Source organism: Neofelis nebulosa, chromosome 2 (genome assembly GCF_028018385.1).
Source record: "Neofelis nebulosa isolate mNeoNeb1 chromosome 2, mNeoNeb1.pri, whole genome shotgun sequence".
Classification (NCBI taxonomy): Eukaryota; Metazoa; Chordata; class Mammalia; order Carnivora; family Felidae; genus Neofelis; species Neofelis nebulosa.
In genome coordinates this window covers 108,169,814-108,188,349 of record NC_080783.1, presented here as the reverse complement: position 1 = coordinate 108,188,349, position 18,536 = coordinate 108,169,814, and the positions used below count along the sequence as shown (strand labels likewise).

Sequence of the window (18,536 nt, the reverse complement as noted above, 5' to 3'; positions counted from 1 at the left end):
TCAGCCTACCAAACATCTCTGCATAACAAACTTTACTAACTAGTCTTAATCTCTGCTGTTCGAAACCTAAAACTGCCTTCTTTTGTCTGATTATCTCTCCATAAATTTATTATTCCCTGTTGAACATGCTATATAATAAGGTAGTTCTTTTTTTCTATAATTTTTTGATTTTATTTATTTATATGAGAGAGACAGAGACGGTGCAAGTGGGGGCAGGGACAGAGAGAGAGGGAGAGAGAATCCCAAGCAACTCTGCACTGCTAGTGTAGAGCCGAATGCAGGGCTTGAACTCATGAAACTGCAAGATCATGACTTGAACTGAAACCAAGAGTTGGAAGGTTAAATGACTGAGCCCCTCAGGCACCCCAGTAAGCTGCAGTTCTAAGCAACCGCTTTGATTTACTCATTTTTCTCTATACAACTCCCATGAACACACGATGTGCGCTTGTCAATAAACTTTCGTTTGTTTTCTCTTGTCACTCTTTTATTACAGGGGTCTCAACCAAGAACTGAAAAGTTAAGAAGGACATTATTTTTCCTCCTTTATAGTCTTTAGGGAAAGCTAGTCCCCCTTCCAGGTGTAAAGGTGGGCCCTAGAAAAACCACTCAGCAATCTTTACTTTCATGGCCAGAGGCATTGGTCATAGGGGGTCAAGTGAGTTGCCTATCAGCAGGATTGTGTGGATAGCTGGCAAAGAAGTGATTTCCCACCAGTTGAAATGTAGCCCTCCTGTGAGGGTGCAGTAGCTTTAGACTGAGGGAGATATTCACAAGTCAGTGCAAGAAGAGAAATAAATTAAACCGCAGATAGCATTATTAAACTGATGAATCCAACCAGAAATATAGTGCCCCACCAATTCTGGACTTAGTTGCATGTTTCAGTACCAGTGAATTCCCATCCTTGTATCTGCCAGTTCAGATCAAGTTTTCTTTTTTCTTTTTCTTTTTTTTTTTAAGTTTATTTATTTATTTTGAGAGAGAGAACATGAATGGGGGAGGTGCAGAGAGAGGGAGAAACAGAATCCCAAGCAGGCTCTGCACCTTCAACACAGAGCCTGGCATGGAACTTGAACTCACAAACCGTGAGATCATGACCCAAGCTGAGATCAAGAGTCTGATGCTTAACCAACTGAACCACCCAGGCGCCCCTGAGTTTTCTTTTAATAGCAGCCAAATATGTCTGATTCGCTTATGGGTGTCATAAACCCCATTTTGCACAAGTAACCCCTAAAGGGGTGACAGACATGCTCACAATTAAACGGAGTAATGGCAGTTTGAATCCACATGGGGTTCCAAGCAATATGGCCCCCTCGACTCTCAACAGCCATTTCTGCTCTTCCTCACCTACTCCAAAATATTGATTTCCACGGGCACAGCCATTGTGAGATAATGGCCAAAACAGCTGATTTTTTTTTTCTTAGTCTCATTTGAAATAGATGCACTAATAAGACTTGAGGACATTGTAAAATGTCTTGCTTCTTTTAGAATACGGACTAATGTCAACACTACAAAATTCACAGGTGTTAGCTGGAAGTGCCCCAGAAAGAAATGGATTGAAAATTTCACAGACATTTCTTGTTCCCTGTCGAACAACATGGATTTATCAACTTTGGAAGCTTCTGTTCAGATAGTTATAGAGGAACACTCCTTGGGGATGGAAGAGAAATCTATTCTGAGCCACTTCATGTGTTTAAAGACCATTTCCTTTATAAGTAGCTGATCTGTAGAAGTATCTTGTCATGAACCCCTTAGGGTGAACATTCTATTTGCAGAAAAGGTATAGGATGAGTGTAGCTATTAATAAGAAATGAAAGATTCCTTTCAATTTTTTTCATTTAAAATTTTTTTTTAACATTTATTCATTTTTAAGAGAGAGAGACAGAGCATGAACGGGGGAGGGACAGAGAGAGAGACACACACACAGAATCCAAAACAGGCTCCAGGCTCTGAGCTGTCAGCACAGAGCCCAACGCGGGGCTTGAACTCACGGACTGTGAAATCATGACCTGAGCTGAAGTTAGATGCTTAACCAACAGAGCCACCCAGGCGCCCCTAATTTTTTCCTTTTAAATAATAACAATAAAATAAAATGAAATATTCTGAAAATCATGAAGTCTTGTACTTTAAAATTTTTATAGAAAATCTTGTTTCCAAAACATATATGCTCTTCAACCTGGTGAAAAAGTGTACAGCAAACAATCATGTCAATAGATTTTAAAATTTTCACAAAATTTAATACCACCTGCATTTCAACATTTCTATACAACCAAAAGGACAAAATACAGTACCAGAAAGTACAAACAAATTGGACACTGAAATGTAATTAACACTAAATCATTGCTCATTACCTTGTGATAATATGCCATGACATTTGCTGCTGCTTTAATGAATCAAAAGGCCTCGGGGTCTGATTTTTATTAAATTTACATTGAGGTTATTATATCCATATTATGTAATGGTTGGCACTCAACTCCACATTTTCAGAGCCTGGCCAAGTTAGATATGAGAGATCTTCTTTCACATTAAAGCCACAAGAGCTTCCTCCCATTAATAGTCTAAATTGTTGGAGTAAAAGGAGGTTAAAACTACCAATTAAGAAGATCTCTTTTCTTGTATGTATTGTGCTCTAGCTGCAAAAGAAACACTTAGCTGCTTGGTGATTTGAAAGGACTGGTGCAAACACCTCAGTCATCTCCTCCAGCTAGCGTTTGTGCTCTTTTCCTAAAGCTCTCAAATTTCCAAGCTTCTGTTGCTAAGACATTACTTTCAAGGGTATTTCATGCAGTCAGATCATTATTCGAATATGGGTCAGTTGCCTTAATCAAATACAGAAAGCATCCATTTAGACACAGATAAATGAGGGGCGCCTGGGTAGCTCAGTCGGTTAAATGTCCAACTTCAGCTCAGGTTATGATCTTGCGGTTCGTGAGTTTGAGCCCCATGTGGGGCTTTGTGCTGCCAGCTCAGAGCCTGGAGTCTGCATCAGATTCTGTGTCTCCCTCTCTCTCTGCCCCTCCCCCGCTTGTGCTCTCTCTCCCTCTCTCTCTCAAAAATAAATAAACATTAAAATAAATTCAGACACAGAAAAATGAGACATCTAATGACAAGTGTAAGTTACAGTCATGGGCATAACAAGAGCAAGATGATGGGAACAGTCCATTCTTTTAGAAGAAGTAAGTTGGGGGGGCAGTCACTGAGTATAGAAAATTGGAAAACCAGTGAAAGCAAGCAAAAGCAGCAATTCTAAACAATCTCAGGCAAAAAAAAAAAAAAACAACATTCCTCCTCCAAAAAAAAAACCTTTTCTTGGTCTAAGTTCTAACAAATGCTGATGTTAGTATGAATTTTTAATAATGTATATGTAAGCTTCAAATAGCACATTTTATTACTTACCACTTAATAAATATTATATTCAAGAGGGAAGTTAATGCAGAGAACTCCAGATATACCTTTGGCTCCTGAACATGCAGACTTAAACACATGTGCTTAGTTTTAAAAGTAAGAATTCAGCTTCTCATTTCTCATTTTTATAATTATCGTGCTATCATTGTTTAACTCAAAACTACTGTTAGAAGACACAAATACACATTATCACAGGCCTTGTGGACACAAACTGCACCCAGGAGAGCTTGAGCAACAACAAACCTTTAGGAACTCTATGAGATTTTACCAAATAGAATAGTGATCTGTGATGGATTTTCCAGGCAAAATTTTTAGTGGATTTTTTTAATGATTGCAGAGATATCTAAAAGCTGTTAGAATTGATTCTGAAGAAAACACGTAGAAAGAATTGCAATTCCTGGAATTTATGGTAAATATAATATTTTTTTAATATCTACCAAACTTAATTTTTTTTAAGTTTATTTTCAGAGAGAGGGGGAGAGAGAGAGTGGGGGAAGGGCAGAGGGAGAGGGAGAGGGAGGGAGAGAGAGAGAGAGAGAGAGAGAGAGAGAGAGAGAGAGAATCCCAAGTAGGTTCCGCACCTACAGCGCTGAGCCCGACGCGGGGCTGGAAACCACGAACCATGAGATCATGACCTAAGCCGAAACCAAGAGTCAGACGCCCAGCCAACTAAGTGACAGAGGTGCCCCTCTATGAAGCTTATCTTTATGTTTAAAACCTTTCCTAAAATTTACATGTCTGTTGCTTGATGAGAAAAAAATTTTTTTTTCATTTAAAATTAGTAAAAGTATCCTTTGATCAGTATAAGAGAAGATAGATGGACAAATCTGATTATACTGTTTTGAACATGCACATGTGAAGATAACCAGTTTTGATGAAGTCATCCACAAATTTGCAGAAATAAAGTCAAATGAACAGACATTTGAATATGACTATTACCGGAACAAAGCAATACACAGGGATGTTTTCCCCCTTTTTACTTTAAAATTAGAAAATTTTCATGTACTACATTGTCTTTTCTTTTTGGTATTGGAAATTTTGATTGGCATGATAACATACAGGAGTTCAATATTAGCACATTTTGCCATTTGCATTTCTATTAGTTTTCATTTATCTTTATGATCATTAATGAATACAACTTGTATATAGGAGATGGGATGTTAGAAAATGAGCCACGTCCTGGGGTAAAATTTAGGAGGTACAAGTGGTAGAGAAACAATGGGGATTCTGATTGGATAGTCACACACTCCTAATGGTGGGAAATAAATCAGGAAATCACTTTCAGAGCAAAAGTACAGTAAAAAAAAAGTAGACCCCAAATGTGAATAGAATGCACAATAAGAACACATTCAGCTTCCCATGGAAATTGTATTGAAAAAGTTTTGGGGTGTGGAAGGTTAAAGTCAAAGGTAAGAAGTACCTCTGGACAGATAAAGGACACTGTAATAGGTACCTATGGAAATTTGAGGACGACCCTATTTTGAAAATTTTTTAATGTTTATTTATTTTTGAGAGAGAGAGAGAGAGAGAGAGAGGCAGAGTGTGAGTGGGCAAGGGGTAGAGAGAGAGGGAGACACAGAATCCAAAGCAGGCTCAAGACTCTGAGCTGTCAGCACAAAGCCAGGGGTGGGGCTTGAACTTGGTGAATCCCGAGACCATGACCTGAGTGGAAGTAGGACGCTTAACCGACTGAGCCACCCAGGCGCCCCAAAGAATGCCCTATTTTGAAGACAGAACAACTAAATACCGATAGGTAATAATGAAACAAAGAGCATTAGAAGGAACCAGAAATTATCATGGCTATTTTTACAAATGTCCAGAGTTATTAATCTGATAGTATCCACATATACCAGTTGTTAGTGGTGAAGATAACACACGAACTTCTGTTGGCATTACATTAAATTCATAAATGAGGGCACTTACAGCTTATTTCAAGTCGGATGAAGTCTTTAATGCCAAGGTTTTCTAGGAAAACTCCCGATAAAGCCGTGGTTTTGAAAAAGAAGGAAATATCAGCACTGAACTCCGCATGGAAGGTGGGAAAGTGGAGGTAAGAGGCTTCTGTGTAAAATGATACTGCATTCCAGAAGTGCCCTGCAAATGAAAAAAATCCTTAAGCGTGATTCATTGTTTTGGAATGGGATAGAGAAAAGCAATGGGCATGTGAATAATTTTCAAGACTGAGGGACACTGCAGGGAAAAGCGATAAGGGAATAAAAACATCTTGTGCTTATGTAATGAAGAGAGAAAGCTTCTTTCCATTTAGTACTCACGGTCACCATAGCAACGCAAGGGACCAATTCTCCAAGCAGCTTCTGAGTTTGATCTGTTGGTATCAGTGATAACTATCTGAGTGACAGGCAAGTGGTCTTTGAAGGAAAGAAAGCCAGTATCATTTGTCCTGCAAAACATAAATTTAAGAAAAAAAGAGGAGAAAATGTGGATTATGTAGGGACTCTTTTTCCAAGACTCTTCTTTTCAGAGGTGATTTGGGTAGTTGTAGCAGCAGGGTGGGGGCAGGGATGGGGGAGACAGAAGGCTCTTCATCTCATAAGCATATGCAAAAGACTGGAATGCTAATTACAAAATCCTTGGCCAGCTTCCAAAAACCAGTGGCATTTACATTTTCCCTAAGTCTTTCCAGAAACACAGGTAATTTACAGAGCTTGCTGTGGCTTGCTGTAGCTAACAGCACCCCACCTGCCCGATGCAGTGCTGATGTAACATCAAACATCAGCTCTCTTGCCACAAAGAGATTGGGTAGCTCAGTAACTGACTTGAAATAGGGGCCACAAATCCCACTTGAAATCACTCCAAGGACTTGTTTCAGCCTCCTGCCTCCAGATTCTGATCAGCTTGGGATGTTTCTTATCACCTTTTTAACTCTAGGTAAAAACAAGTCTCTAGAGTTACTGGTTTATTGCTTTTCATTGTGCTCTATGTTTTAAAGATGTTGGTAGTTAAGGGCTTGGGCTTTGTCTTTGTTAATTATGCAGCTGGAGAACTAACTAGTCACCCTGTGGCAAAAAAAAAGTTAAAAATAAATGGATGAAGCTATTGTTTTTCCCTTTTTTAAAGGTGTGTTTTTTGACTCATGGTAAGGACAAACCATTTAATAACAGAGAATAAAAGTGTAGGTAAGAAACTGGCATTGAATGAATATTTGGAGCCAGAAACATACCAGCGGATATTTTTTCCCAGACAGCACCCTTATGCAGTGGGTACCATTATTTTCCCTCACAGATGAGGAAACTGAGGCTCAGAGACATCAGATAACTTGCCTAAGTTCACAGGACACAAGGGGCAGAGGCTCAGTCACATGCTCGGTATCTACCCTGCATCTAAATTTAACAAGCATGCCATAAATAGCCTGGTGTAAATTTAACATATATGTATACACATATATTTTAAGACTTTGAAGATGCCTGTATATTGTGTATTTCATCCTGACATGATAATTTGAAACTCATGACTAACAAAAGACTGAAATTTCTGAAACACAGGGGGCAAAAAAAATACAAAATGTTTTATACCACAGCGAGTCTTGAGATAGTAACCAACATTCTTCAATAGCCTTTTTAAGCGTGCAAGGCAAACTCTGCGTTATGGTCTTGTTCCATTTTACTGATCTGAGCATCAGGTTCCCTGCTAGAAAAGATGATGGGGCATTTTTCATGTCCATGCTTCATCCATCAGGCATGCTACCAACTTTAAATGGCAAGCCAAACTCAATCCTATGGGGGCAGTCTGAGAACCCCACAGAGTGGGCTGGACTCTCCACCTATACAACCTCAGTTAAGCACTGGATGGATCATCTTGCCTGTGCCTGGGAATTGGGAGACCCAGCACCACGCACCAACATTCAAGGCAAAGTAACAACAACACAAAGAAGCAGATTCATACTGGTTGTCTCTCTGTAGTCACAAAGAAGTCAACAAAACACTCAAAACCAATGTTATATTTCATTAGCATTATATAGAATGTACATCTCTGAGTTTAGAGACCAAGAAAACAGTATCCCAAATTCTTAACTGGGAAGCCTGGCAGCAGTAATGTGATGTAATGCTTCAAGGACATAGTTTTAGAAGCACACAGATTGGTTCTGGAACCCCAAGTCCCCAGTTCCTAGCTGTTTTAACTTGGGCAAATCATTTTATTTCTGAGATTCCATGCAGTCCTCAATTTTAACATGGAGATAAAGTCTATACCACAGAGTTATTGAACAAATTAAATGAGATCATATAGTCACTTAGCATGGTGCCTGAGCTATGGTAACTGTTCAGAAATGGTGGTGGTAATACTCATTTTAGTTCTTATCTTTGTCCCTGAACCCTCTGCAGCCTCAGACAAGTCAATCCATTTTTTCACACCTCCAGCTATGATTCTGTATTGAATATCGCCTACTATACAAGACACTACAGAAAATTAAATGTTAAGTTTTGGCATCCAACTCATGAGATTTGGAGAAAAACCTACCAATCCATCTTGGTTATAAATAAATGAAATATTCACCTGCACACATACCCTTCAGGTCAAGTAGCCAAAAAGGTAAAGAAATGCACTAATCCATTTTCTACTATTTGAGTACCATATTTAGAGGCCATTCAAAGGGCCGGGCATAAGACTTTAGTTTATGTTTCAAAGGATTTCTATGAATGTTACAAAGACACAGAATAAAATTTTAGTCTTCATACTCCAATATCTTTTCAAGCAGAGAATTCAAAGCAAATTCCACATAGTCAAAGTAGAATACAGACAAACACATATGCAACCCTGAAGAAACCATTTTGCTTTAGGATTTTCTCTCCACTTTCATTTTCAGGGTGAAAATGTTTGATTCTGAAGCCTGTCCATCAATGCTAACTACTGCCTCCCTTACACACTTGACAATTTGTCTGCCTCAATTTGATGTCCTGGGTTAAAGTGCTGTAATATACAAAAAGCACTCTGAGGATAAAAATCTCTTCCAAATAACAGAGAAAAAAGTTTGATGATGCAAGACACAATACCAAAAATGGGTTTTTTTTTTAGATCTGACAACTAAAAAAAAAAAAAAAAAAAAAAAAGGAAGTTGCTTTCCAAAGTTGTTGAATTATGATAGACACAGGGGCCAAATGAGTAATTCCCTACAAGGGCCAAATAAGTAATAAAAATGAGTGAAGCCAGTTTTGTGTTAGATAATAAATGGAACCTGACACATACGTTCGAGAGAGAGAGAGGAAAACTGGTCAAAAACAGTTGTTCTGGCTAAAGGAGACAGTGGATCCATTAGTAACAAGTAATAATGATATTCATGAATGTAAAACAAGTGGGTCAGACTGGAATATTAATGCAAAACTTCTCAATTTTCAAACCTTGACAAAGGATTTAAAATTCTATAAGAAAGAGAAAGAAAGGAAAGAAAGAAAAAGAAAAAGAAAGAAAGAAAGAAAGAAAGAAAGAAAGAAAGAAAGAAAGAAAGAAAGTAAGTGATTGGGAGGGAGGAAGGAAGGAAGGATATGGTGGGAGCCAACATTGCACTGGCCAATAAAATGCAGGTGAGGGTTGTGTGCAGTCTATGAGCAATCTAGGTATCAACAATATTTTGCGTATTTATTCATGCTCTTAATGTCACAGGGAGAAGAAAAGTGGATTTAATTCAATTTGTGAGTGACAGTATGATTTCAAAGCATCAATGGGTAGGATACCTGGGGGCTTTGGTGGTGGATTTTAACCATACGATGATGCCCAGTGATACAAATTAGGGTGGTGCCTAGTGATAAGTAGGGAGTCTAGAGCTATACATTTCTTTCCACACATTGACTTGTTTTCCTTTCTCTTTTGTTTGAACTTACCTTCTTAAGGGCACACATTTTATAGACTTTGTCTTCCTTTGGAACAATATGCGAGCCTATTCCTAAGGGTACAGGGCACTTAAGTACTTTATAAGTGCAGAAGCCATTGTGTTGTAGTGGAAAAGAACTGCCATTTTGACCAGACAGTTATGGGTTGAATCCATGTGTCTCAAGACACTAGTTATAAAATGTCAGTGAGGTCACTCTGGGCCTCAGTTTCCTTACCTCTAAAATGGGGATAATAATATCAATTTTTTTTTTCAACGTTTTTTATTTATTTTTGGGACAGAGAGAGACAGAGCATGAACGGGGGAGGGGCAGAGAGAGAGGGAGACACAGAATCGGAAACAGGCTCCAGGCTCCGAGCCATCAGCCCAGAGCTGACGCGGGGCTCGAACTCACGGACCGCGAGATCGTGACCTGGCTGAAGTCGGACGCTTAACCGACTGCGCCACCCAGGCGCCCCTCAATTTGTTTTTTTTAATAATATCAATTTGATACTATATAAATGGAAGGAGATAACGTATATAAAACCACACACTAACACAAGGTGGGGATTCAATAATTATTAGAATTCCCTGTAAGCTTTGAAATTTTAAAAAAGTGAAATAAAAAGAATTTTTTAAAGAAAAATAACAAAGGGAGCTTCACGGTTGGCATGAATGAGCAGAAGGCAGTCAGTGACTCCAGCTTCTGGAGGCTGCAAGGGTACAAGGGACAGACATGTGGTCCTCAGGGAACACACAAGGGTCAATGAAAGGACATGTAAGAGGAAATGTGGTCTCCCCTTCCTTTTATTATCTGCATCTTGGGATTTTACCAAATTCAGAATTGCAGAGGCAAAAAGGGGCCACTGATTTCTTTAGTGAATCACGGGTAAAATATGGTGAAAAGTCACATGCTGTCATTTATTTTTTCATCAGCCAATTTTAGTTCACTTCTGCTCGGTAAGCTGCTTTTAGTAGAGTCATTTGGGTAACTCAACCTATCAAGAGAGATTTTTGTTTCCTTTTTACATTCTTATTGCTTTCAGTCACTCCAAAGTAAATAAATAAATAAATAAATAAATAAATAAATAAATAAATAAATATCATTATGCATAAGGTAGAGAAATCTAGAAAATTATGCAAAACCTTAAGGCCCCAGCTAACTTTGAAGCCCTTGTGCGTGAATCTGAGTGCATCAGTCTCAAGACCCTCAGCACACCCTTCCCTTGAGCTGGTGACATAATGCCCTTCACCTTCCATGGCTGGGTGGGAAGAATGGCCAACTAAATGCCCATGAGCAAGTTTGCAAGTCTGAAGAACTGTATTGATGCTTGCCAGTAATTCCATCCTAACTTTGGTTAAGGCAATTATCTCCCTTTGGTCTTCGTTCTTAAGACTTCCTAATAAAAATGACATAGGGGATTAGACTGAAGGTTGGCTCTCAGTTGGTTGTCAAAAAAGCGAATGCAAGCATCGACTGTGGCCACATAGGCAAGTCCACACCAGGAGGCCATATCTATTCCTCTGTTCCCTATACTGACCAGAACATGTCTGGAGGCTTGTTTTCTATTCCCAGCATAAGAAACATGAGGGGCAAAACAAGACAATTTTGCAAATATTTAAACATGTCAGAAACTATAGTTCTTCTAAAACATTCTAGAAACTTGAAACCAGAGTGCTCTTCTCAAATAGATGGGAGAAAACAAAACCAGGACTGGGTATTATGAATACAGCCAAAGTCCACCCAATATTACCTTATTATTAGGAAATTTTCATGACCCTCAAGATTTTATGAGTATAAAATTAATTAAGAAAACACTGCCACAGATGGAGATTTTTGGAGGCCTGGTTTGACTGATCTGCTCTGGATATGAACAGAAGTAGCATTCACTAGTGCCAGGAAAGTTCTTCACAGAACTGTCTGCATTCTCCCTCTTTATCTCATGGCCCTCTTCTCCCCCAACCAGCCTTCTCTCCTTTCATACCATGGCAGCCCCACTCACTGAATTGCTAACTTCCATGAATATGTCAGCCCCTAACTCATTCCACTCTGTGGCAGCATTTCACAGCGTTGCCTTCCTTCCCGTCACAGACACAATGAACACATAGTCTTTCAGCTGCCTACCGAACACCTTCCTTGGATGTCAACTGTCATCTCTAACGAATATGCCCCAGCCCCCTCCACTTGTCGCTGCTCCAGGGATCTGTTCCTCTACTTGTCTGTGTTACTCAGTCCTGTGAAGGACACGGCCCCATTCTCCCAGTGACTGAGGCCATACACACACAGGTCTTCTCTCTTTGTCTCACTCCTCCCTCATTCTTCATCAACCACTTCCACCAAGCTCACCTGCTTTATGTCTCTCCATCCAACTGCCTTATCCTCACCCTCCAGGCCTCAGTTTTATTTAGAGGGAGCTCATGGGTCTTCGCCCAGGCCTTGGTGATGGTTACCTACATTGGCTTTCTGGTGTCAAGCTCACTACTGTCTTCCTGCTCTCATTCTCCACCATAAGACTCCCAGAAACATACTCAGCAATGTGAACCATGATTCATACTCTTATTTAAAAGTTGGTTGGTTATGATAAGAGGTCTCTGTCTCTTAGAGGTATGGTCCAACTTCCAAAATATTTAACAGGGTTAAGTGTACAATAAAATTCTTATTAAAACCATAATTACCTTTTACAGAGTGTTATTTCTAAAAATTTTTTTAATGTTTATTTATGTTTGAGAGAGAGAGAGAGCGAGAGAGAGAGAGAGCATGAGCAGGGGAGGGGCAGAAAGAGAGGGAGTGAGAGAATCTCAAGCAGGCTCCATACTGCCAACACAGAGCCTGACATGAGGCTTGAACTCACAAGCCATCGGGATCATGACCTGAGCCAAAGTCGGACGCTTAACTGACTGAGCCACCCAGGCGTCCCCGTGGAGGGTGAGTTCTGAAGAAAATGACCCAGGGGTCAGAGGCATTACTCCAGTTTAGGGCTGCTATTCTTAGAACCTATTGCTGGCTCTGAGGCTCAGCTGAGTGCTTCCTATCACTGAATGTGAACGTGGGAGCTGCCTCTTGCCTTTCCCTGGCCATGTGAGCATAAAAGTAGATTTTCACACATGCTGTCATTTAGTCCACAGAACATCCTTATGACAATGCTGTAATCATCACCTGCCTTGTGCAGGAGAGGAAGTGGAGCTTCACAGAGGTGACTGAACTTCCTAGGGTGCATCATTTTCAAGTGGAGAGGCCAGGATTTGAACAGCACACCTTTGCTGTCATCACCTTGCTCCTCTGGTCTCCTTGTCTCCCTCCTTTGCATGGGGACACTGCTCCTTCCCACAGTTAGCCTACATCTTCTCTGAACCGTGCTGGAATAATAGCACTGACCCTGAGTCCTTGAGCTGTCCTCGTGGGTCTCTGGCTGACCATCCCCATTCGGTTCACACAGGCTTTCTCCACACCAGATACAATTCAATTGACTAGGTTTCAGTTTACTAATTTTCAATCATTTTCCAGCCCTGCATTCCCTGAGATTACACGGGGGTCACCTTGACAGGAGTTCTGGGAGCCCACAAACTCTTCGGTTACACATTTACAAGCAATCTCTTGGTTTATTTCTGTTGCGGGAAGACCCATCCATTACAGGATGATTTTAACTAGTGAACTTTCAGAGGGCAGCCCTGTCTTTGGGGAGAGGGGCCTTCATTGTTCTTTCCTCATTTCACCTATGAGTGTTCCAGTGTGCTACTTAATTCTATTTATTTTATGACATAGATGTAGGTATTTTTTTCTTAGAAATTAACTTCAATAAATCAATATTGCTTCCTCCCATTTATTTAAGACACTGAAAACTAGGGAAAATAATAAATATGATGACTAACAAATTTTTGAGAAATAAATACATGGCACATCAGCTAGATGCAGAAGTTACTGCTAACTCAGCCAGGACTCAACAGAGATACCAGAGATATGCTTCTTCTTTTTTCTCTTCTCTTCTCTCTCTTCTCTTCTCTTCTCTTCTCTTCTCTTCTCTTCTCTTCTCTTCTCTTCTCTTCTCTTCTCTTCTCTCTCTCTTCCCTTCCCTTCCCTTCGCTTCCCTTCCCTTCCTTTCCCTTCTCCCCTCCCCTCCCCTTTTCTTTCTTTCTTTCTTTCTTTCTTTCTTTCTTTCTTTCTTTCTTTCTTTCTTTCTTTCTTTCTTTCTTTCTTTCTCTTTCTTTCTTTCTTTCTTTCTTTCTTTCTTTCTTTCTTTTCTTTCTTTCTTTTTCTTTCTTTCTTTTTTTCTTTCTTTCTTTCTTTCTTTCTTTCTTTCTTTCTTTCTTTCTTTCTTTCTCTTTCTTTCTTTCTTTCTTTCTTTCTTTCTTTCTTTCTTTCTTTCTTTCTTTCTTTCTTTCTTTCTTTCTTTCTTTCCTTTAAATAAAATTGGAACCTGAAGCTCAGAGAGGCTAAATGATTTAGGCTGTATAGTTACTTAAATGACAAATCCAGGATTTGATCATCTCATTACATAATAAAATGATACTTAGAGATAAATTACATTTTATATCCAGAAAATGAGGGTGCTGCCAGCAAAGGTAGCTACAATTGTGTGTTCTTTTTTTTAAGGTATATTTATTTATTTTGAGACAGAGAGAGAGTGAGAGAGAGAGAGTGTGTGAAAAGGGTAGGGACAAAGAGAGAGGAAGACAGAGAACCCCAAAGCAGGCACCACATTGTCAGCACAGAGCTCGGTGTGGGGCTCAATCTTACGAATCACAAGATCACAACCTGAGCCAAAATCAATAGCCGGCTGCTTAACCAGCTGAACCACCCAGGCACCCCAGTTGTGTGCTCCAGGTGTATTATGGGTATTAGTTCATCCTATTTTTACTGCAAATCTATAAGGCAGATTTACAAAGGAGATAGAACTATTTTCTCTCTTCCTCCTTCCCTCTCCTACTGTTTTTCTCCTCCTCCTCCTGTTCTTAATGAAGAAGACTGTACAGTTTGAGAAAAATGCAGAAAACACTAGGATTTATCTGTAGTTAGCCTAGAGGGTCCCCATAGACCTCAGAAGCAATACCAGTCATGGCAGAAATGACCAAGGCAGAGAGAAGGAAGTGGAGAGGAACTCATTATCACCTGGGGCCCATCACAGCTGTCCACACTTGGCTAAGGTGTCCAGCAAGTTCTGAGCAAAAAGAAGTTGTATCTGATGTCTCTCTCTGTGGCCATGTTTGCCTCTACTGAGTTCTGCATATTTCTCCTCAGGTAGAGGAGCATGTCCCCCAGAGTCAGGGCGTCCAGATCTGAACTGATCCCCTTTGTGGTCTGGGTAACATCCTAAGTTCCTTTGGCAATTTGGCCACACCTACCAAAATAGAAAAGTGGATAATTTGACAATTTTAAGTTAAGGGTCTATGCAGTAGAAATAATAATTTTCAAAGAGTCTTGCAAATCAAGACTCAAAAATGTTCACTGCAGCGTTTTTCCCCCTAAGACTGAAAAGTCACTGACAAGGAAAAGGTTTATCATAAAGGAACGGTAAAATAACTTATGATACAGACATACTATGGATACTTTGCAGCTATTAAAATGGACAGGATATACTTGTTTTCATGCTTATTTAATGATGCCAAGTAAAAGCTCTCCAAGACATATTTTATGTGAGAAAAGTGAGCTGCAGAATAATATGTTTAATATGATCTCACATTTTTTTAATGTTTTATGTTGATTTATTTTTGAGTGGGGGGAGGGACAGAGAGAGAGGGAGACAGAATCTGACGCAGGCTCCAGGCTCTGCGTGGTCATCAGAGAGCCCCATGCAGGACTCGAACTCGTGAACTGCGAGATCATGACCTGAGCTGAAGTCAGACGCCTAACTGACTGAGCCACCCAAGCACCCCAATATGATCTCACATTTAGTGAATATGACATACACATAGGAAGATATTTATATGTAGAAGTACCTTATGTGCCCAACTATTATCTTTAGGTGTCAGATTATATATACAGAGCACAAGTATGGATTCCAAGTGGTGGTGAGGAAGGAGATTCTACTTTTTTGCTTAAATATTTCTGAAATATTTGAGCTTTTATAGTAAGTATATAATAGAATGGATTTATTTTATGAAAATGAGCTCCTAAAATTTAAAAAAAAATCAAGAGAAATATTGCCCTTATGCTTTGTTAAATATAGAAACCTAAATTGGGTGAGTCAGAACTGACAATTGTGAGCAAATTTGCAGAGCAGATAAAAGAGGTAAGCAGCTCATGTAATTTGGATCTGAGTAAGAGCTACTGTTAGGTGAGTAATGCTGTACACTTAGTGATAAGTATGCAAATGAAAATAGAAGCCAAAGTCCCACTGCATTTTTCAGTATAATTATAATATATTGTTATACAGTAACAATCCGAATCAAAATGTTATATAAAATATACTATATAAATGCAAACTCTTAACCTTCATATTGACTTCGAGTTCTATTTCTGATACTCACAATTTTGCAATTACCCAAGTAATGCGATTCCACAGACAATTTAGAGACTGTATTTGTACAGCCTGACAGAGAACTGATGTAATAAAAGTCTGAGTCTAAAACACTAACAAGTATTTTATAACTGAGCGTTGTTTTCTAGAAACAACAGGTCTTAAATTCCTTATATTGAATATTTTCCCAAGAAATGATAGATGGTGGCAGCACTAAACTAAAACAAACAAATAAACAAACAGAAAACAATCCCTAATGCTGTCTTTGGTAAGATATCAACTATTTCACTCCATTTAGAATTCTATAAAATAATGATGTGATATACTTTTGAATTATCACCCTCTGGATATAGGTTCTTTTCCCCCATTTTTGTGCTGTTCCTTCTTTTCTTGAGTATGTGATGCTTTTTCTATTGAGAGAATAGATGCACCACGACACATTCTGTCTAAAAACGATCTGAAATCTAGTCATGGGATAGTTTAAACAAGCCAAAGCAAGTTGCCCCAAGATATACATTTTAAGTGGAAATGTAATGAATTAAACAGCAGACAATAGCTAGTAAGTGCAGGGCATATTTGGCCAGGGAGAGAGGATGGGGAGAAAGGAAACCCCATGGATTCATTATTTCATTCCTTGTTTCAGCAGTCAATGCATGAAGGACCTACCATGTGCCATGCATACTTCTCTCTAACATGAGGTGCAGGCCCTGATTATAGTACTGATTACAGTACTAGATGCATGTGGGAATTCATAGAGTGCAAGTAAAAATACAGATAAAGCTTTCATAATTTCTGCCTGCTAGGAACAAACGCACTTTCAAAACTCAATAGGCAGTAGAACAGCTCATAAACAGTTTCATGAATAATAAAATTTAACCAGCAAAGAACATAGAATCTTAGTGTTTTCTGAGGTGATCCTTTCCTTTCTCTCAGGATTCAGGACTCCTGCGCCATCTTAGGACACTACCAAGAATGAGGCACCATTCCTGTCCCAAGTCTGGGAATCTCAGGGGTGGAAGGTTGAAGAAAGGAGGTCTGCGAGACCACAGAACAGCCTATGTGAGGGAACAGCAGAATCCTAAACCCCTTGGGTGTATCCAGCATCCTCCTCCTGAAGGCAACGGTCTCAGTAAATCTTGCGGGAAAAGCAGGAAGGGTCTTTGTGAAGGTCAAAGTCCTGGGACTGGATTAGATGTGAAGTTACCAAAGAGAAAAGTTGAAGGCAAATGTATAAAAAGATAACTTTTGGAGCACAGTGGCCACTTCCAACTACTCTTTGAGAGCCAGAAGGGAAATGAATGTGTGGCGGAAAGTTTAGGCTAAACTTTGGGTGAATGTTTCTTGTGAGGTTATAAAAGCTGGATAACAGCTAACAATGAAATAAAGATCAGTTAATCCTACAATGACCATGGCCTGACCTACGGAAAGTAAAAATATGCCCAACGGAACACATTCAATTGTTCATTCATGGATTTGACACCATTTATTAAATAATTTCTCTGTGGTAGAGAAGTGGAATCAATGGCAAAAGAATGGTTTGAAGCTTTAGGATTCCATATACTGAAAAAAAATCTAAAAATATCCTGTATATATATTTTTTTAAGAAACAGAATAATAGGTTCCCTTTTTTTGGATGACCAGATGACCAGAATTTAAACCTTATACCATTTTCTCTTCCTATCTTGTACCATATCGCTTTATGTAAGGGTACATCAAGGACAAAAGGCAAAGAACAGAGTTACTGAAAATCATATAAAAATGTCTATACTTTCTTATGAATAAATTTTTAAAAATGTTCTACTGTTAAGCAACAGAGCTTCATTTCAATTCCACCTGGTTGTTTGGTTGAACAAAGTCCTCATTAGGGCCATGGGCCCCCACCAACAGGGACCCTTAGGAGGCTCTCCCTGCCTCCTCCAATTGGATCCCTCCTCCCATTGGATCCCTCTACTTGGCTGACAGCTTCCCACCCACACAGCTCCACTGTCCCTGTGCTGTCTCCAGCCTGGAACTGCCCCCAGTGTCCTCCGTTATTCCCCACAGTCCATCAGTCTGAAGTAATGGGATCAGAAAACACCCGACTGGCAAGATTTCTATACGTCAAACCACTAAGTTGGAAACAAGTTCCTTTACAATCATTGACTATAAAACTGTTACTCATTTCTCTTCCTTTTTTTTTTCCTTCTGTTTAGTTCTCTGGCTGAGACAGAAACCCCTGGAGATAGAACACCTGACCGTGATGCCTACCTGACGCTTCCCTTTACTCTAAGAAAGAGTTGTGCTTTTGGTGTTTGTCAAGTTCTTCTTTCCCCTCCATCCACCTCCGTCTTCTGGGCTGACTCACCTCCCCTCCCACCCACCACATGCTCCTTTTCCCCCTTTACTTGGTCTGGCAGCAATGTATTCAGTTCCAGAGGTTGATTAAAACAGAATAAACTATTATCAACTACCAGAGGCCTGGAAGATGGCTGAGCCTCCCAGAGCAGCCTGTTTTAGCAAAAGGAAACCCACAGGCTGCCACGGTGTGATTGGAGAAGCCCTGGGAGAGGTCTCTGGCATCCCCACCTGCTGTCACAACTGAAAATCTCAAATTGGTGGCTCCTTTTATGTAGTCACCAAGAGTATCCTTGGATTCAGCAGGAATCCCACTCTGCCCCCTTAGGCACGTGATCTGAACTGAGGTTACCATCTCAGAGCCTCAGTTTCCTTTTCTGGGCAAAAAAGATGATAAAACCCACCTCAAGCGTTGTGGGGATGACGCTATGAAATAGAGCACATAAAATGCCAAGAACACTTCAGTGCATGATAGGTAACATTTTTAAGCGACAATATTACCCAGAAGTTGTAATACATCAAAA

The 18,536-nt window shown here is 39.7% G+C and overlaps 1 protein-coding gene across 3 annotated transcripts in view; it reads right to left on the bottom strand.

Moving 5' to 3' along the window:
• CNTNAP5 (contactin associated protein family member 5) overlaps window positions 1-18,536 on the bottom strand; it is an 810,836-nt gene that overhangs the window by 134,737 nt on the left and 657,563 nt on the right. For all 3 annotated transcript variants that reach the window (XM_058715579.1, XM_058715580.1, XM_058715581.1), the window contains exons 15-16: window positions 5,676-5,803; window positions 5,326-5,496 (exon numbers count right to left, since the gene is read on the bottom strand). In XM_058715579.1, the coding sequence (XP_058571562.1) occupies window positions 5,326-5,496; window positions 5,676-5,803 (299 nt within the window). The remainder of the gene's footprint in view (window positions 1-5,325; window positions 5,497-5,675; window positions 5,804-18,536) is intronic.